Raw genomic sequence first — 18144 nt, 5'->3', positions numbered from 1 at the left:
GGCCAACAACTCGACCCACACCAAGGCCAACAACTCGACCCACACCAAAGCCAACCACGAGGTATGTGCCTGTGACGCCAAGGCTGGTAACAAAGCCAGTGACGAGACCTCCACCTCCAACACCACCTCAGCCTACAATGTTAAAACCCACGCTACCACCACAAATAACTTCTGTGATAACAACCCAATATCCTTCACATACTCCCATTGAAACAACATCTTCCCAGGGAGTTACAGATGACAACAGAATCCAGATAGATCCTCAGAAACCCCGAGGAGATGTGTTCAGTAAGTAAATTCACATATTCTTTCATTTATTGAAACTGTAGATGTGAGAAAATGAAAGCATTCACTGTACAATTTTATTGTTTGTTGTTGTTGTTTTGTTTTGTTTTGAACATTTTATCAATGAGAACAAAGATACGGAATTGAAACTGGTCATATGGTAAAGCTGCACAAATAATTGTTTCTATGACATAACAAAAAAGTGGGAAGAAATTCTCTATGAATTCAACCAAAAATTTCAGTTTTCCTTCCTGAATTATTTGTCAGTATACTGTCCTCTGTAAGTGCTTAACCTATTTACATTTTCAGACAAAAGTTTTGGAGGGAGAAAGGAAAGCCATTTTATTGAAAAATAATTAAAATGCAACATAACTTAGAAGATTCAAAAATCAGGGATTTGAGAGTCACTTGCAGACAGCATATTTCCTTGGCTTTAAGAATGGTAATGGTAAAACAGACTAGGCTCTGCTATGTTGCCTGTATTATATGAATCCAAATAGTCTTGGATGCTTATGACTAAGCAACTGTAGAATTGCATGAAAATATCATGGAGGCTCATTTTATGGACTGCATCTCTGAAAGTGGATACGTAAAAGGTGAGGATACTGAAGATTCCCCTAGCAGGAGGACATGTCATTTTAAGAACTGCTCTGAAAGACGCTGCACTGTTTCTACGCCAGCTTTAGTGTGTGCCTCAGATGACTCTACTGGCACACGTAGAGTTGCATACAGCTGCCAAGAAACATTCAACACCCTATTTTATCTTTAGTTCTGCTGCAAATTTTAGAGATGGGGAGGGTGTGTTGGATCAGCCCTTTTCCTTCAGCTTGACGTACAATGAAGCTGCAGGAGTGATGGAGGAGGAGGAGGAAGTTTGCTGTCTCAGAGAAGGTGTACAAGCAATGTGGGAGTTTTTTTCTGGTTGCTTTGGCATCTATGAAGTGGCTTGTTGGGCTGTGTTCCCTTAGACCATGACATAGTGAAATAATTTCTTCCTTATAAAAAATGTTTTGTTTTCTCTGTTGGTATTTTGTCTGCTGTAGACAATTTGATAAATTCAAAGTAGAGGCAAAAACCGACTTTTGGGAAGATAAAAAAACGAGTTTGGGAAGATAAATCCTGTTCTGGCTTCTTCCAGATTGTTTTTAAACAATTCAAATAATATATTCAGTTAAATAATATTTTAATATAAAATTTTTAAAAAACAGGAAAGGCTCCTGAACATTAATGTAATGGGAACCAATAGTTAAAAATAGTGGGTTTTGTGGAAATCAGTCTAGGCTATATAGCGCTGCGCTTCCCAGGCTGTCTTGTGCTGTGAGTATTCTCTGGAATTCCCAAGCAGGGGGATAACTTTCAGCTATTTACATGAGGTAGAAACAATCACTTGCACAAAGCTTATTTTTAATTAGTATTTACTCTAATCTCTCCAAAGGCTAGACTTAGAAGCTACTGCTTTCCATGTGAATGTTTGGGATATAGGAGTTTGGAAAGTAGGCAAGTAAAAATGTTCAAGCCTGTTTCCTAATTATTGCCTTATGTTATTTTCCATATAACAGACATAGGAGAAGGAAAAGTTAATCTTTGAAAAGTTTTTTATATAGGTTAGCTGCTACCCTTTGAGGTCTGTGGTGTCCGTACATAGCTTCAAAGGCTTCAGCGCACAGTAAACAGCCATCAAGCACAGCAATTGTTACTGGCTTCAGCAGGCAATATAAGATCAAGTCAATGTCTTTAAGCCCATGTTATTTCTTGCTCAATCCCTTGCTAAAGAAATCCTTGATACACATAGGTGCATGATGTAACTGAGTGGCTGAAATACTCTAGATGTGCTGTAGGGTGTAGGAATTTGTGTGGCACTAGTAGCATGATCCTTAACGAGGCTGGTACCTTCCTTTTCCCCAGTTATGCTACTTTGCAGCTGTCATCTAGGAGGGAGACACTGCTGTCCCCTCCAACCTTCTCTCTGTCCAAAGAGATTTAATCATAGAATCATAGAACATCCCAAGTTGGAAGGGACCCATAAGGATCATCAAGTCCAACTTCCTGCACAGCACAGGTCTACCCAAAAGTTCAGACCATGTGACTACATGTACAGTCCAATCTCTTCTTAAATTCAGGCAGGCTTGGTGCAGTGACTACTTCACTGAGGAGCCTGTTCCAGTGTGCAACCACCCTCTCAGTAAAAAATCTCCTGATATCTAGTCTGAACTTCCCCTGCCTCAGCTTCACCCCATTCCCGCGGGTCCTATCGCTGGTGTTTATGGAGAATAGGTCTCCTGCCTCTCCACACCCCCTTGCGAGGAAGTTGTAGACCGTGATGAGGTCCCCCCTCAGCCTCCTCTTCTCTAGGCTGAACAGGCCCAGCGACCTCAGCCACTCCTCGTACAACTTCCCCTCCAGGCCCTTCACCATCTTTGTAGCCCTTCTCTGGACCCTCTCCAGCAGTTTCATGTCCTTTCTGTACTGTGGTGCCCAGACCTGCACACAGTGCTCGAGGTGAGGCCGCACCAGCGCAGAGTGAGTGCACAAAAGCGTTTGTCTAGGATTGGAAACCTATAGTCAAGTGCAAAACAGTTCTAGTGCTGCCTCATACAGGAAAGTGTTTCTTGTAGAGTAAGGTGTCACTTGCCTCCCGAGTCCTGTTACTGTAGGATTTTGTGGGGAAGGGGAGAAGTTATGGGGCTGTGCTGCTGGCCAGCCCTGTGGGAGAGCAGCACTCAGCTGCAAGGCTGCAGCACAGGGAACTGATTTGAACTGCTCTGTATGAGGCACCACGAGCTCAGGACAGCAATGCTCCCACATCACACAAGCCAGGGCCTCTCAAAAAGTATTCCTCTTGGCCAAACACAACATGAATGGCTGGAATGTTACCACAGTACAGAATTTTAAACTGAACTAATTAGTAACATTTAGTTGACCTCTGATGTGCTTTTTATCTGCCACGTGAATGTGCCAGATGCTCCCCACCTCCAAAAATGTTTATGCATATCTTTTTATTTTCACTAGCGTTTGTATTTCCTCAGGGAAAGGGACTTTTACAACTACTTCCTTCACCTTCTTTAAACTTTACTAACCTCATCTGTATCAGACATCTCTGCAATGTTCTTGGATCGTGGATTTGAGCTAATTTTATTTGACTTGTACTGAGGCTCCTGAGGTTCATTTCCCCCATATCTTCTACTTCTGCAGTTGAGGCAGTAAAGAATCCGGTTATCAAAAAGGAGGTTGTGCTCTGGTCCATGTGCCAGCCTGAAAAGAGAAGAGAGAGCCTCGCTCTTGCCTTCTTTATTTCCCGGGGGGGGATGCAGGCAGCCGTTCAGTCATTTCATAACACTTGTTGGCTCGGGCAATGGAGGAGGAAATTCATGTCAGATCCACTCAGAGCATGAGGTGGGACTTCACCTTAGTTTTGATGGCCGCGTCCTTGCTTGTCACTGCAGGCTGTTGTATCCTGGCGAGTTGCAAAAGGTAGTGTTTTATCACAGGGAGGGGCAAAACCCAGCACGAAGAGCAGTGTAGCCAACAACCACTGTTGATTCAGAGCTTCCAGCCTGTAGCATATGACCTCAGTCTTTAAAGCTGCGTTTTTAAACAAGGTTACCCTATGATAGATGAACTTCTACTTTTCTTTTTTGTCAGGCTCTGAAGCCTTAGCCAGACTTTGACAAAGCAGCATGGCAGTAACCACTGCTTTGATTAGCCATCTGACTATGTAATACTTCTTTTAGGCAGTCCATGGCAAAATGGGTGGTTGGTGTGCTGTACGCTGGTAGATGGCCTCATGCACTGGACCAAATCCTGCAAGCACTCTGGTGGTCTAGTTCAGGAGAGGAAATGTGCCTGGGCAAGCGTATTTGCTTTCTGCGAGCATCTTTCAAATCTTAATTTTTCATTACTTAACATTTTCCAGAGCTTGCTCTTGGTGACTCGCTCTCAGTTTTCTCCCTTTGTTGTTACTTGACCTGTCATCTCACACCGGGCAAACCTCTCCTAAGCTTTCACTTCTGAAAACTCTTGAATGTGCTGCCCAGCTTGAAATCAGCTGGGGACCAGGGAGATTGGTCTGTTCAGTGGTAACAAAGAGCACAAAGCACTCTGCTGATTGTGTTATTTAAATATCTTCGCAGTTTTTGACAGGTACTGGGTTGTCGCATTTCCTTAGATGCTTTACCCCTTTTCTAAAAGTGCCTGTAATGAGTGTGCCGAGCTGCTTTTTCAGAGAACCAAAAATGAGTATTTTTTAAAATGGAATTCCTACACTTGGCCTTTGAACCACTCTGTGAGATGCAGACAGTGGAATCTGGCACCAAGGATAATCTTCTGCTGATATGGATAGAGGGGAATGGCAATGAGGGAGGAATGCAGCGATGGCTTAATATTTAACTATTTCAGGGCTCATACAAACTGCAGTGAAATACAGAGGAATCTCTTCTGTTTACTAAGATGGCTAAAGTCTAAGAAAGAGAACATACTTCTCAGTAAGGCCAGGAATTTCTGCTGCCATTGGGATCTGGGTGACAAGCATTTAAAAGCATAAGCTTAAAGACAAAGCATAACACTGGGTATCAGCAGAGCAAGAACAAAACCCCTTATCTGCATTAAAAGATAGTTCAGCAATTTTCCTTCTTAGCCCTTAGTGGAGCTGAAAAGATTGGAATTGGGAGTCTTTTCTCATAACAGCTATTAAAAAGATCTAAAGATAGGAGCAAAACGATTCATTTTGCTGCCTCTTTCAATGGCTGAGAAGTCCTTAGTGCAGTAAATGCAGTTACATGATCCTTGAAACAGGTGAAATAAGGGAAGTGCTAAAAGCAAGAATGTGGGTTTTGTTATTCCCTGCTATCACTGGAGCAGCATCATTTTGTAAAAGCAGCTAATTTGTACTCACTGTTCTGGCACCTGTTAAAATGTATTCATCTTCATATTTAAGCATTTAAGAGAGGCCCTTTGTTCCTGGTTGTACTCTGGAGCTCAACCCTAAGATTGAGGAGTCTCACAAATCACACCCTCCATCCATGTTCCCCCTAGCTACATCCCCAGATCTGATGTGCGAGCTGCTGTGGGCTAGTTATTTTAGCTGTGTTTCCCACAACCTGAGTTGTCACTGCACCTCTCCTCATAGAAGAGCAGGTTACTTTTCACAGGATCTTACGGAAACATACATACAAAGATGTTCGACTTAGGCCAGAGTTAATGAGCCTTCTCACTGCCTGAGCAATGCAGGACTGGACTTCAGAGCGGTCACACACGGGCACCGTCTCTCACCATTTATGCAAATGGTATTATAGGGCTGGGACAGCCCACCAAAGCCATTCCTCAGGTAATTCTCGCTGCAAAGCTGGAATCTGCACAGCTTTAGGCAACACAGCCAGGACACTGGGGGTATCTGAATAAAAAGGGTGAAGCGCATCTCTCTGCTGCCCCTTCTTTTTAGCCTGGCATGAATCTAAGTCTTCCCTGGGGGAAAAGAGGCTGTACTCTGTACCAAGCGACTGAGGAGCCTGGCTGACCTTTGGGCTACCCTTTCTCTTAGCTGCTCTCTGCTAGTTCTGCTTGAGAGCTCCTCACTTACGAGGATTTTTAGAAGTGGAATTTAACAACTCTTAATTGTAGCAACTACTCAGTCAAAAAAAAAAAAATCTTTTTGCGTGTTTTGCTTTGATCAGAAGTGGGAAGCTCGGTCATGCTCGTTGCATGGAATGGGATTGTGTAAGAGCCTAACGTTTGTTGTAAAGCAGAGCACAGTACTACTGACAGTCATAAAAATTATTAGTAATGTGGAGCTGCACTCCATGGTTTGTTTTGGTTTTGTAACACCAAAACAGTGATTATTCTATAATTATAAACAGCCTGGCGTGCACACACCATCTCTTACACTCCCAAACTCAGCAATTAACAAGTAATGAAAAAAAAAAAGGCCTACTGTTTCCCCAGGGATTAAAAAGCTGAAAAGAAATCAGCCTTAAGCAGTTATTAAATGTCCCCCCCCCCACATACGTGCATCCATGAAGAACTCACACTAATTAGCTTTGAGAATATGGTGGTGTTGATGTATTGGCTCGCTCACAGCGAACAGCATTCTCCAAGAAAAAGAAGCCAAGTTTATATTTAACAAGCTTTATCAAACCATTGGAGTAAAGTGAAAAGCACACTGATATGCTATATAAAGTACACAGAAAGGGCTTGGAAAGCTTGCAGAAAATAACTGTGCCAAATACTTTCTCCCAGGATCCCCACTCAGCATACAAGTTGTAGCAAAAAGTAGTGTACACATGGATCGTATCTGGAGTCCTGCATCTCCTGAGGTAACTTGTTTCATACTGAGTGCACGTTCCTCTCATGGGGGCTGAGCACTGAAAGGACTATTTTAAAGCCCTGCAACCTGTTTTTCTAGAAACCTGTGACAACAGTGTTTGGAGAGGACTTTGGAGAAAAGTTTTGAAAAAATATTCTTTGTAGAGCTTTAATTATTGGTCAGTGATACCAGTGTTAATTTGGAGAATGCCTGTATGCGTGCACAGGTGTCACCCGGATGTTTATAGACTAACAGTGCGTTAGAAATGGTATTTTACTGAACTAGAGGAGAGGTGGGCTGGGGTTGCTGGCAGCTGCATGGGGCCTGGGGCTGAGGATGGGCCTCTTGCGTGGTGACTGCCGCGTGCCTAGGGATGAGCGGGGTGCAGCATGACTGTAACGTGAAGTGGATCCTCACTGTGGGGGCTTATCGAAATAGCCAAAATATTAGTACGAACTATGTAAAAATTAACAGGCCTGTACTCCCCAAACCAACCTGAAGCCCTTGAGGCTGTTTGTGTGTTAATATCCTAGACTGCAAACAGACGTAGTCCAAAATCTACAAATGCTTCAAAAAAAAAACAACTAGGAAGAATTCCAAAAATGACTCAAATATTCAGGAATTAATAAGCTTCATACAGACTTCAAGCTTTTTCATTTTGCTGTACAAAATTTGTAGCATATAATACTACTTAAAAAATACATTTGCATTTGGTCAACCTGTTATCAGGCTGCTTATTTTGTCCCAGTTGTAAAAAGCAGGAAGCTACCTCATTCTTATTTTTCGTTTTGCTCTGTCTTCTGGATTTAGAGGGGTTGTTGCAAGATCCTACTTACGTATTGTCCTAGTGCAAAAGAAGTTCCTTCTTATCTTGGATTTCCTAAAAACAACGTGGTTGTTTATTTTATTATAAATCATCTCAATTATTGTTCTCACTTGCCTAAAAAGCATATGCAGACATTTAGATACTTCTCTGAGCGCTGAGTATGGAAAATGTGTCAAGTTTTTAAGAGATAAGGCTCTCACAAATACTGTAGGTGTCAGAGGTGTCTGCAACATCTCAGGACGCGTCTGAAACTCACTGCTACTGTTATTAATTACGCGGGAGACGTGTCTCTCAGAGAGGAACTTTCCCAGGCAGCTCTAGCCAGCGCAATCTCTTTATCTCTAGTTTCAGCTGTCTCTCAGGTTTGACACCCGAGTGTTATTTCTGGAGACGTACACAGCCTGGCACTCTTCAGAAGTAAGTGAAAATCTTTGTAGCCCCCTGAATTCTGCAGCCGTGGCTCTCACAAAGACTTCTTAAATTTCAGGCTGTTGTGGCTGCAGCTCAGTGTCTAATAACCTGTAAACGACCGAGAGCATTCCTTCCCCTTGCAACTGAAGGACAGACTTTATCGGAAAGTAAAAAATTGAATTACACTTGAATAGAAAACTCCTCCTTTTCAATTTGAGTCTAATCCTGATAATTGTTCAGGGAGCTCTAATCCTTTGCAGGGACATGGTAATACCCTCAGCTGGGTTTCTGAGTTTGGCTGCGTAGGGTATCTCATGTAGGGCCTCTTCCAAGTACCAGTGCTTTGTGTTGAAATTCTCCTGTAAAACAGCTGTGGAAGGTGAGTGCATTGGAAAATTTGAGAAAGGGCTTTAATGTGGCTTCATTTTATTGAGAAGGCACTAGCTTAAAAAGTGCATTTGGAGTTTTTCTCCCAACGTGTGCTTCGAGGTTAAAGATTTTTTTTTTCTTGGTTGAAAAAGCAGCTTTTGTTAGAAGAGCCTTTAGCAGATTTGCAGTCACCTTTTATGGAATTCAGATAAATGTTACAACGTAAATCACCTAGGCATAAAGTTTATGAATCTTCACGTCAACTATAATTAAGTATATTGAATTTTCCAAGAAAAGCACAATGCCCAGAGCTGCTCTGCTGATTGTTATTAAAGATAAGGAAGTAGGTCACTAACTAGCTTTATCTCATTCATTTCTGAAAAACTACTTTTCTCACAGTTCCACGCCAGCCTGGAGTGAGCAATAATCTGTTTGAAATACTTGAAATTGAGAGAGGGATTACTGCTGATGAATTTGAAGCTAATGATGACCCAGGTAAAGCTCACATCTCCTGTTTGGGGCCTGGGGTTTAGGATTTATTTAGATTTTGTGTATGTGTGCATTTATACATTTTACAGGACTGCTGCACCTTATGCTCCTTTTTTTAGGCTATGCTTTGTAAAAAGAAAACAAAAAACACTTAAGTGAACCTTCATAGATTCTTTTCCTAACAGACTAAGCACAAAAATAGCATGAATTGTTAGTAATAATAAGAGCAGCCCTTTTATTGTTTTTAGTAATTTTACATATTCTTTTTCTAGTGCTCTTTCTGCTGCATTTTATTTTCATGTTTATGTGCCAGTGTCAGCCACAAGGGCAATTGCTACAGTTCATCAGCCAATGGAATTAAAAACCACTTTCTTTTGCCTTCCTGCTCTGTTCTGCCTAGGTGTGCTGGTACACAGCTGTAATTTTGATAGCGGCCTGTGTGGATGGATCAAGGACAAAGATGATGATTTGCACTGGGAACCCATTAGAGATGCATCAGGTAAGACACACGTGTACGAGCATACCCTGTAGTTGAAGAGCTGCCCAGGCTTGAGGTTGGTGACGGTTCTCTCCTTTGCACAGATTCTGGATCCCTTTAGTTATAGGATGTTTTACAACCACACCTCTTCTGTGTACAAAATCAAAATGAAAAAAAAAATCATTGAAAGATGATTTGTGTTGGAATTTTAGCTGATATCTTTGCAGTACAAATGTATCTAAAAGAGTACTAAGTGTATTTAGTAAAAGATGTCTTAAAAGAATCAGAAAGAACAAAAATGAGGAGTAGAGAACAACTTTTATTTATGGAGTAACAAAGCTTATTTTTCAAACCACCACGCGAACATAATTATTTCCATATTAGTAGTAAAATTAAAGAAAGTGCTGGGACTAGTCTTTGTTCTGCTGCCAAATACAATGTGCTTGGTTTAGTTCTATCTCTCAGCTTCATGTTATTAAATTCAGCGCTAAATTACAGAAACCAGTGTATAGGAAAATTGTTAAGTAGCTGGAAGGAATGAAGACTAGGGTGGTAATGGGCAGCAGTTTCTGAGTATGTCTAAGTGTATGCTTGGGGTGGGCAAACGTGACCTTGAAATGACTGTTAGAGGGGAGCGTGCGCTAGCCACCTGCAGGACAAGGGAGTGGCACCGTTAGGTGAGACCCTTCCAGCCGCACACCTCTGGGTGTGGTCCCAGCAGAAGGGCCGCTCCGCAAAGCCACCGGTGAGGCCCCTGTAGGTGTTACCCTGTGGCACTGAGGGTCTGCGTGTCCACGCACCCTGCCCCTGGCAGTGCCCTCGTTGCAGCCCCGGGGATCAGACACACCACACGTATCTGGCTTTTTATAAGGTAAGAAAGGGATTACTTCATCCCCCAAGGAGCAGCCTTTGAAGTGCACAATGCTCGCATTATGTGAGTGGATGGCTGGCTTTGAAAGGAAATGCTCTCAGATGTTGTAGGTTAAGCTGAGGGAGGATTAGGGCACTGAGATCCATTTTCCCTACATCCCACCTTGTCACAGAAGTCTGTGCTTACATTGCCATGCTGAGACAGTCATTTGCCACCAGGGCAGGTGTGCCCAGCAGCTTTTTTCAGGCAATTTGGATGGTAAGTGGCAGTGCCTCCTGCCCACAGGCATGCTCTTGTATTCTGTAGCTTGTTACGACACTTCAGGAGTCTCATGGATGACTCAAAGGGCAGAACAGAAAATGGAGCAGAAACAGAAAATGTCCTGCATGCAGGCTGGCATGTTTTAAAAAGACCATCCATAACTCCCACACTGTTTTAAACAATGGAGTCAAAACCACTGTATTTCTGAGAAAGTACATTATTAAAGCATATCAATTATCTGTAATCAAAAACTGTTGTTAATACATACTAAGTTCCAGAGCCGTGATTTGTAACTGGCTTTTTCTTAGACCTTTTTTTCCCCTGGTGTTGCTTCCTAGTCAGGGACACTCAGCTTTTTGTTTCCTGTGCCTGTTCTGTTGCTGTTGACACAACCTGTTAAAACTAGTCCCTTGAAGTCACCCACCCCACTCCCTCCTGCCTGGAATACGTTGTTTTAGAGATTTATTTTCACAGCTTGCGACCGAGTGTTTGCTTTCACCTTTCAAAGTTTGGCATTTATTGGTTTATCAGAATCTGTATTTTGAAAGGTGCCATGCTGAAGCCTTATAAGCTTATCTTGCATGCAGAAAATGCTGCTTTGCGGGGACCTTTTCCTGTAGGGGCATGCCTACAGCTATGTTGGCTTTGTGCTTACTAAATCTGTTTCCTATTGATTGGGTTCAGTCACTGTAACTATCTGAAACGCATGCACGCAGGTAACAAGTCACGCATGCAGGTAACGAGTCAGTCAGTACTTTCAGAGTGAAATAACTGTATCTACAACAAACAGGTGCAGCTATTTGAATTCGCTTATTTTAGCAGTTAGTGACTTTGATGCAAAAACAATGCATTAAAAAAAAAAAAGAAAAGAAAGCTTTAACAGATACTTGGACAAATGGATCCCACTTCACGCCCAAATGCAGACGTGAGCCCTTAGCAGAAAAACATTTGGTGCAGTTAAATCTCACTGAGGCCAAAGGAACTTTAAAACCCGTGTAGAAGTAGTGAATTGGAGACATCATTTGCTTTAATTTTAAGTGTTTGACAAGTCCTGGTAGTAGCATGGCAACAATTTAACTGTTAACATTTAATGGCTGTTGCTATATCCATGAGATCCTCTACTTCTTCATGTACTAGGTGTTTTTATGAAGGTACTTATACTTCAAACATGATTAGAGATGATAATGGAGTTTTGAATTAAGTGCTTGTGTTCAGTAGTAGCTTACTACTGTTCGAGAAGACTAGCTGTTTGGAAATCATAACTAAACTGTTTCTAACTTTCTCTGTCTCAGCTAGATTAAGCATTTAACTTATGCTTAAATGAAAAGGCTGGTCTTATTTGCAAATGGATACACTTTGAGACTTAACCTGTTAACACAGTTTCCAAGCAAAAAGCAAGGTACAGAGCTGTAGCTCAATTACAGCATAACACTTAGGCTGGCCTTCTACTAGCAAACATATACAGCTTACAAGATACATAAATTTACACGGTAGCTTTGGTGTTAATATGGTTTTAAAATCAGTCACCAAGGGGATGTCTGAAATGAAGAAACAGATGAACTCAACAGCTATAATATTTGCTGTGTAAAAAAGAGATTAGATAGGAAAGCCCTAACCTGGCACACTGTAAATAGAAGCGCAGCACTATAAATCTTACCTTACAGGGGAAGATGTGTCAGTTCTGGTTCTCAGTCCAGCACCAATATGCTTTATTTATGACTCACTGGACCTTATGGAGCCCTTTTTTATTTCTTTGATAATGCTTATGCATTTGGTCCTGAAATTTTAAACAGAAAAAAATTTACCGAAGTAACTGCTTTCTCTTTTGCAGGGGGACAGTACCTGACCATCTCTGAAGCTGAAGGCAAAGAGGGAAAAGCAGCGCATCTTATCCTGCCGCTGGGCCACGCGGCTCAGGCTGGGGACTTATGCCTGTCGTTTCGGCACAAGGTGCCTGGCCTGCATTCTGGTGCCCTCCAAGTCTTTGTCAGGAGAAATGGTGCTCACAGCCCAGCTGTCTGGGGGAGAAAGGGTGGCCATGGCTGGAGGGAGACACACATAACTTTGCGAGGACCGGGCACCAAGAGTGTGAGTACAATTGCATTTACTGCCTATTTTTTCTTTGCATGAGACTCTGAAGATGCTTAGGTGGTGTAGCACTCAATCATTTGCCTTCCTGGTCGAATTTCTGCCTGTTTTTTACTTCTACATTTATCCTTGCCAATGGAAACACATTTCTAATTAGTTCTATGTAGAACAAACCACAACACCCATAGTAATAGACAGATGGAAAACTACAAAATAGCTTGTACTGAGCTACCTCGTACAGCCTTTTTATCAGGGACTTACTTATCATGTAGGAAAGAGCAACCTAAAGGACAAGAGCATACTGTACTTGTTTTGTAAAAAAAAAAAGAAGGAAAAATTTTCCAAATAGCCTGTCTCAAGATTGGTCATGAAATATGATTTAAAAAAACAGTGTCATGCAATAGGAAGGATCATCCCCTGTGGATTAAGAAGTGGTTAAACAGATATTGATTATATCTGATTATATCCTATAGGATATAATATATACTATATATATACTATATATACACACTGTAAACTATAGATACTATAATAGTGTGTGTATACTATCTAGTATATTTGTATATAATTTATTATGTTTGATTTATACATGAAATACTAGATATACTGTAATTGTATGCATACTATTATATATAGTAGTGTATATAGAGTATTTGTCATATACTATGGTATATAATATATAGCATACATTATATACTATTATATATATAATATCCCATATATATGTTAATATACTGGATAATTAGAACAGTCAGTTTGGACACTGCAGGGAGGTTACCTGTGCTATTGCACGTTTTTACGTTCTTCAGCATACCTGCAGCTGATCTGGATGAGGAGGTAACTGATGATCTAGGTATGCCAGTAACACAAAGTTGTTTAACGTAATTGGAAGCAGCTGTATGAAGTACCATGGAGAGTCGTTTAATTCCTGGAAATCTTAGAAGCATTGGGTGATGTAAGTGATGCATCAAAAGCTCGGCACTTTTCTTCAGTCTCTGCTTTCAGCAGAGCAATAATAAAAAAGATGCCTGATGTTCTATTAGCTGTAAATGAATGTCAGACGGAGAATGTGGACATTTATAGCAGGTGAACAATATATTCATCCCATTCTTACACTTTTTTGCTAGGTTTAACACTGATCCTCAGAGTTAGGGTGCTGTGTTAAGCAAGCACTCTGTAAGAACACTTTTAAAGTAAGTACATATTACTAATGTATTTACTGGCAGACAAATAAATGAGTTTTAGGGACCCCCAAAGCTTTTAAATAAGAATAACAGCTCCCCTTTGCACTGTTCCCTGCCTCAGCAGTAGCTGTCAGTGTGGCTTGAAAACTGCAACTGATTGCTGCCTCACAGGACCTTGCAGAATCAGCAAATTTGGGAACTTTTCCAGCCAGGCTGGGTAGCCCAGGCTGCTGACCTAAAGCATTTGTGACATTTATTCCACGGATCAGGAAATGAAAACTCTAGATAAGCAGGGAAGGCCCTAGCCACAGAAAAATCTGTAGGAAAAATGGACACTTAATTTTCTAGCTAATTAAAAAGCAAAAGCAATTAAATACTAGCGCTTTTGGGGGGGGCTTCTGAAAACCTGAGAATATGAATAGACCAGAGTCCTTTATCAGACTTTCTAATGACTTTGCTTTGTGTAAACTATTTCTACAGCACATCCAAAATCTCTTATTTCTAAACAAGTATTTCAGCATATTCAACATAGCTTCTCTGACTTGCCATGTTCCTATGCTTTATTTAAAATAAAAGTCTGCTTTCAGCAAGCATTCAAACTATTCTTTAACTACACAGGTGAATTTCTGATCTGTAAGTCTGTATTGACTCTTTCCAAGCTCAGTGATAACAACGGAGGGTTACAAAGTTTTGTTGTAGGCTTTGAATAGCTTTTAAAACCTGGTTAAAAATACCATATTAAAGCCATTCAGGCTTCTGCTTCCAAGGCAGTAATACTGGTGAGCGATACTGATTTATGGCAAGTCAGCTGGCCATTCTGTAAATAATCCCTGCCCTGATTTATGCTACAGGTCTTCTAGTCGAGCTTTGTTTGAAGAGTTTCTTCTATGCAGGCTAAATCTGGACTGCTAATAGTCTCTGAAAATCTATGCCCAAACTTCCACTGCCATTTTGCAAGCAGTCAGTGCTTCTCCAGATTACCACGGCTCTGCAGGAGCTAGAATTTGTTAAATAAAAGTTGGGGGTTTCCAGTACCATCTATGTTTGGCATTTGGACCAAGTCAGCTGTAAGGTGTTTTATGGATGGAAAGCTCCTCCATTAGACAGGATTTTGTTAGACTAGGCAGGATGTCGTGTGTTTGCTGTGAAGGACAATGAGAACAGTGCAGCAGTGAGCTATAGAAAGCACAACACATCCTCCCGTGTGGAAGTTCTTACCTCAGATCTGGCAACTGGAGCAGGGCTTTAATCACCACCTTGATTTGTGCCGGAACTCCATCCTGAACTGCTGGCTCTTCACAAAGATCCTGCTAAAGTGAAGAAAGAAGGAGAGGATCAGAAAAAAAAAAAGTCCATAATTCTGAGCAGAATTATACAGGCATTTTTGAGTCAGTTAAGACCGGCTGCACTTTCTTGTGCTTTTGCTTTCTTACCATTACCCAGTTACTCATGCAAGCAAAGATTCTTTCATTTCATTCTTGCATTCCAATTGTTCTTCTTCTTTTCCCAGGTTATTTTCAGAGGGGAGAAGGGGAAAGGAAGAACTGGGGACATTGGACTCGATGATGTGATCTTGAGGCGAGGACGCTGCTCTGAAGAACATTAGCAAAGATGGGGGACTAGCACAGTCATCTCCTCTAGCCCTTCTCGTACTATTCCTACCGAGCTTTGAAACAGAGCTGCAAGAAAAAGAAGAACCAGTTGGAGAGTGACAACTTCTTAGTGGTCTGCTAAGTGCAATCTCACTGAAACTTCCCTTAAAAACATGAAGAGCATCTCCTGGGGTTCAGGAGCTCCAAACCCAGTACTGGTTGCTTCTATTAAGCCTTACCCCTAAATCATATTTTGTATGTAGTAACTTTATCCTCTCTTAAGCCTAATGAGTGCTCACACAAAGAGCACTTGTGAAAAAGGGAGAAATAATTACAAATGGTGTGAAAAGAAATCTCCGGCTCAGAAAGTTAACAGATACTCATTGTTTTCCCACAGTGCTACTCTTCTATTAGAGTTGACAGACGGTGGGATTGAGCAGGCTGCAGAGCCAGCTCAGCCTGGCTGAAGCCTGGACCTGACCTTTGGCATGCTGCCATTGACCTTCGAGGAGGGGTTGTTTCATATTAAATAGCATTTATGTGGGTGTTGCATCTGTATTAAAAAGCAGTTACATAGAGTAGGCACGGCATCCTGTAATATTGCTACTGCTGCGTTTTGTGTAGATGTGTATGGTTATGAACATATTTATGTTGTGGATACTTACAGACTCTAGTTGCGAGGTAATTGGCAGCTGTGCTTTCCTATTACACGAGACAGGAGTTCAGCACGTGGCATGATCCTACTGGGCCTGCCAACAGATACGTTACCAAAGTCAGTTAATGGTGCTCATTGAGAGATGCTGGTGCAGTTCTTTGTGTTGGAATACGGTGAAAGCAAAAGACCAAATCCTTACCTGATGTAAACTGGCATCTGATCATGCTGTCCAGGTTTGCTTTTAGCTCAGGAGCAAGCCCTAATGGGTTCTCAGTCCTGCAAGAAACTCCTGGTTGAGCTGAAGATTGTGCAGCCGGGAGAAGGTAACTTGCACCTTGTGTGACTGAGCCCTCTGCAATGCTGAGGCCCTTCCCTTCCCATATCTGGCACGAGCCCATGCCTAAACAAAAAAGGGCAGCTGCCTTATGGCCGTGCAAACAATTCAGACCATGAAATGCCTTGAGCCACCCTTGTCAAATGTCCATATTCCATCTAACTGTTCTGTATATAATAAGCATTTTACTGTTTAGAACTAGACCAAATATTAGCTCTAGCTGACACTAAATGTTTATCAGAACTTTGGACTAAATTTTTACTTACGTATCATGCATGAGGTCTGCAGTTTCCCAGGGAATTGTTCAATTTGGTCTGGGATTTTTGGATAAGGAACATCATCATCATTGCCGTTAACAAGTCTAAATTTGACCAAGTATTAGTAACATTTCAGAAACTGACAAAAGACAGATAAAGAGTTGTTAGTGGCACAGTCTTAAAGCTTCAGAAATGTATACATAGATGAAATAGGTACTGGATCTTTTAAATTCTTACATAAACTGTAAAACAAGTATCAGCTCCGTGTCATTCTGTAAAAATACCATTAAAAAGAAAAAAAAATTAAACCTTGCAGACAGTCCACAGAGATGAGAGGCCTGGTTCTGATGAAATACCTTCCTGAGGATACTTTTCCAATTTGTCCCCTAGCACTGGATGTTATGTATAATAGAAGTTTATTTCACCAAACAGATACTCTCCTGCAGTGTGTCAGCAAAAATCTTGAAATGAAAAAAACAATGCATTTGTAAAAATTCTTTAAACTATTTTGCTTTGGATATGATCATGATCTTTATTCTCTTATGTTACTTTGCAATGTGTCAGAAAGATTTGTGAATAGTTGAAATGCCTTTGTCTTTATTTTAAAGTAATCAGTAAAGAAGGCTGTTACTTAGTACTAATTGGAATATCTTGTTTTCATTTCTGGATCAGTCTCATTTTTAGTGCAATGAAACAAACCAAAAGATGACAATTCAACAATAATGAGGTAGCTAATTACTTAACTATTATCAAATTTAAAATTAAAAGTGCATTTCACTATAATATGGTACAAGCTGTATATATATATTATTTAAAAGGAAGTATATATATATTATTTGAAACGAAGAGTGACAATTTTCAAAATAGCTTTTAGAACAGTTTCATGGGTAAATTAAGAGTTTGAGATATAAATGTCCTTTCTAGAAGAAAAACCAGCAACCACAGCACACTACTGAGCCTGCACAAATTGTATTCTGTGACATCTAGCATAATTAATGCATTTTGATCTGCTTCATATGCAGTGGAAGAAGAAAGGTCTTATATTACCACAGCTCTCTTAGAGTGAGATTCCCTGGTTAAAACAAAAACCTTCTAAGACAAAGTGGTTTTTGCCCCTTTACAAACAGGCCTTAGAACGCGGAATCTCACCGAATACAGATGGTGAGCAGAAATAAGTACTCAGATGGCAACAGGAGGATTTGGTGTTTCTGACTGCACTTCATCTGCACAATCAGACAGGTGACAAACACCGTAAAGCCCTGTAACCACTGGCGGTGGGCACTGGGATGGCCTCTGGGAGTCTGGCTCTGCACTAGCTGCCACGGCTGTCGGTCACTCACCTCTGGAGCTGGTTGTGCAGTGACACTGTGTGCGGCCCCTCCTCTCTTCCACATTCACACGGTGTTTCCAACGAGGTGAGGCTTGTTTGTGGGGCTGGTGTAATGATGCTCCTCTGCTAGCTCCTGCTGGACACCTCAGCCAGGATGGAGCAGATGCTGCCATTTTCATGTGAGCCTGAAGAAAGATCAAAACGTGGCCTGAGGTCTTCCTGCATGGTGATTTATAACTGCCCTTCTGGTTAGAGCTTCGTAAATAGGTAACTAACTGTGCCAAAAAAAATGCCTGCTTAAACACTTAGGCAAGTGGAGAAATTGCGCTAACTGCACATGAAAAGTTATCAAATGTACTGTACAGATTTTTACCAACTTACAATTTTATGTGTTAAAAAGACATGCTAATCTCTCC

The 18144-nt window shown here is 41.2% G+C and overlaps 1 protein-coding gene and 1 long non-coding RNA gene across 4 annotated transcripts in view; one reads left to right on the top strand and one right to left on the bottom strand.

Annotated features, from left to right (window-relative positions):
* Positions 1-17032, top strand: part of NPNT (nephronectin) — a 51027-nt gene extending 33995 nt beyond the window's left edge. For 2 of the 3 annotated variants that reach the window (XM_035326351.1, XM_035326352.1), the window contains 5 exons: positions 1-288; positions 8589-8684; positions 9079-9177; positions 12120-12376; positions 15071-17032. The exon at positions 1-288 is cut by the window's left edge and continues 120 nt beyond it. In XM_035326351.1, the coding sequence (XP_035182242.1) occupies positions 1-288; positions 8589-8684; positions 9079-9177; positions 12120-12376; positions 15071-15166 (836 nt within the window). In that variant the 3' untranslated portion in view covers positions 15167-17032. The remainder of the gene's footprint in view (positions 289-8588; positions 8685-9078; positions 9178-12119; positions 12377-15070) is intronic. The other variant, XM_035326353.1, reaches the window with a different exon arrangement.
* The window catches only part of LOC118167111, a 6538-nt gene continuing 3499 nt past the window's right edge, over positions 15106-18144 (bottom strand). The window contains exons 4-5 of the long non-coding RNA XR_004750942.1: positions 15818-17973; positions 15106-15239 (exon numbers count right to left, since the gene is read on the bottom strand). This is a non-coding gene — a long non-coding RNA (uncharacterized LOC118167111). The remainder of the gene's footprint in view (positions 15240-15817; positions 17974-18144) is intronic.

This window comes from Oxyura jamaicensis, chromosome 4 (assembly GCF_011077185.1).
Source record: "Oxyura jamaicensis isolate SHBP4307 breed ruddy duck chromosome 4, BPBGC_Ojam_1.0, whole genome shotgun sequence".
In the NCBI taxonomy this organism is placed as follows: Eukaryota; Metazoa; Chordata; class Aves; order Anseriformes; family Anatidae; genus Oxyura; species Oxyura jamaicensis.
This window is presented reverse-complemented; position numbering and strand designations above follow the sequence as displayed.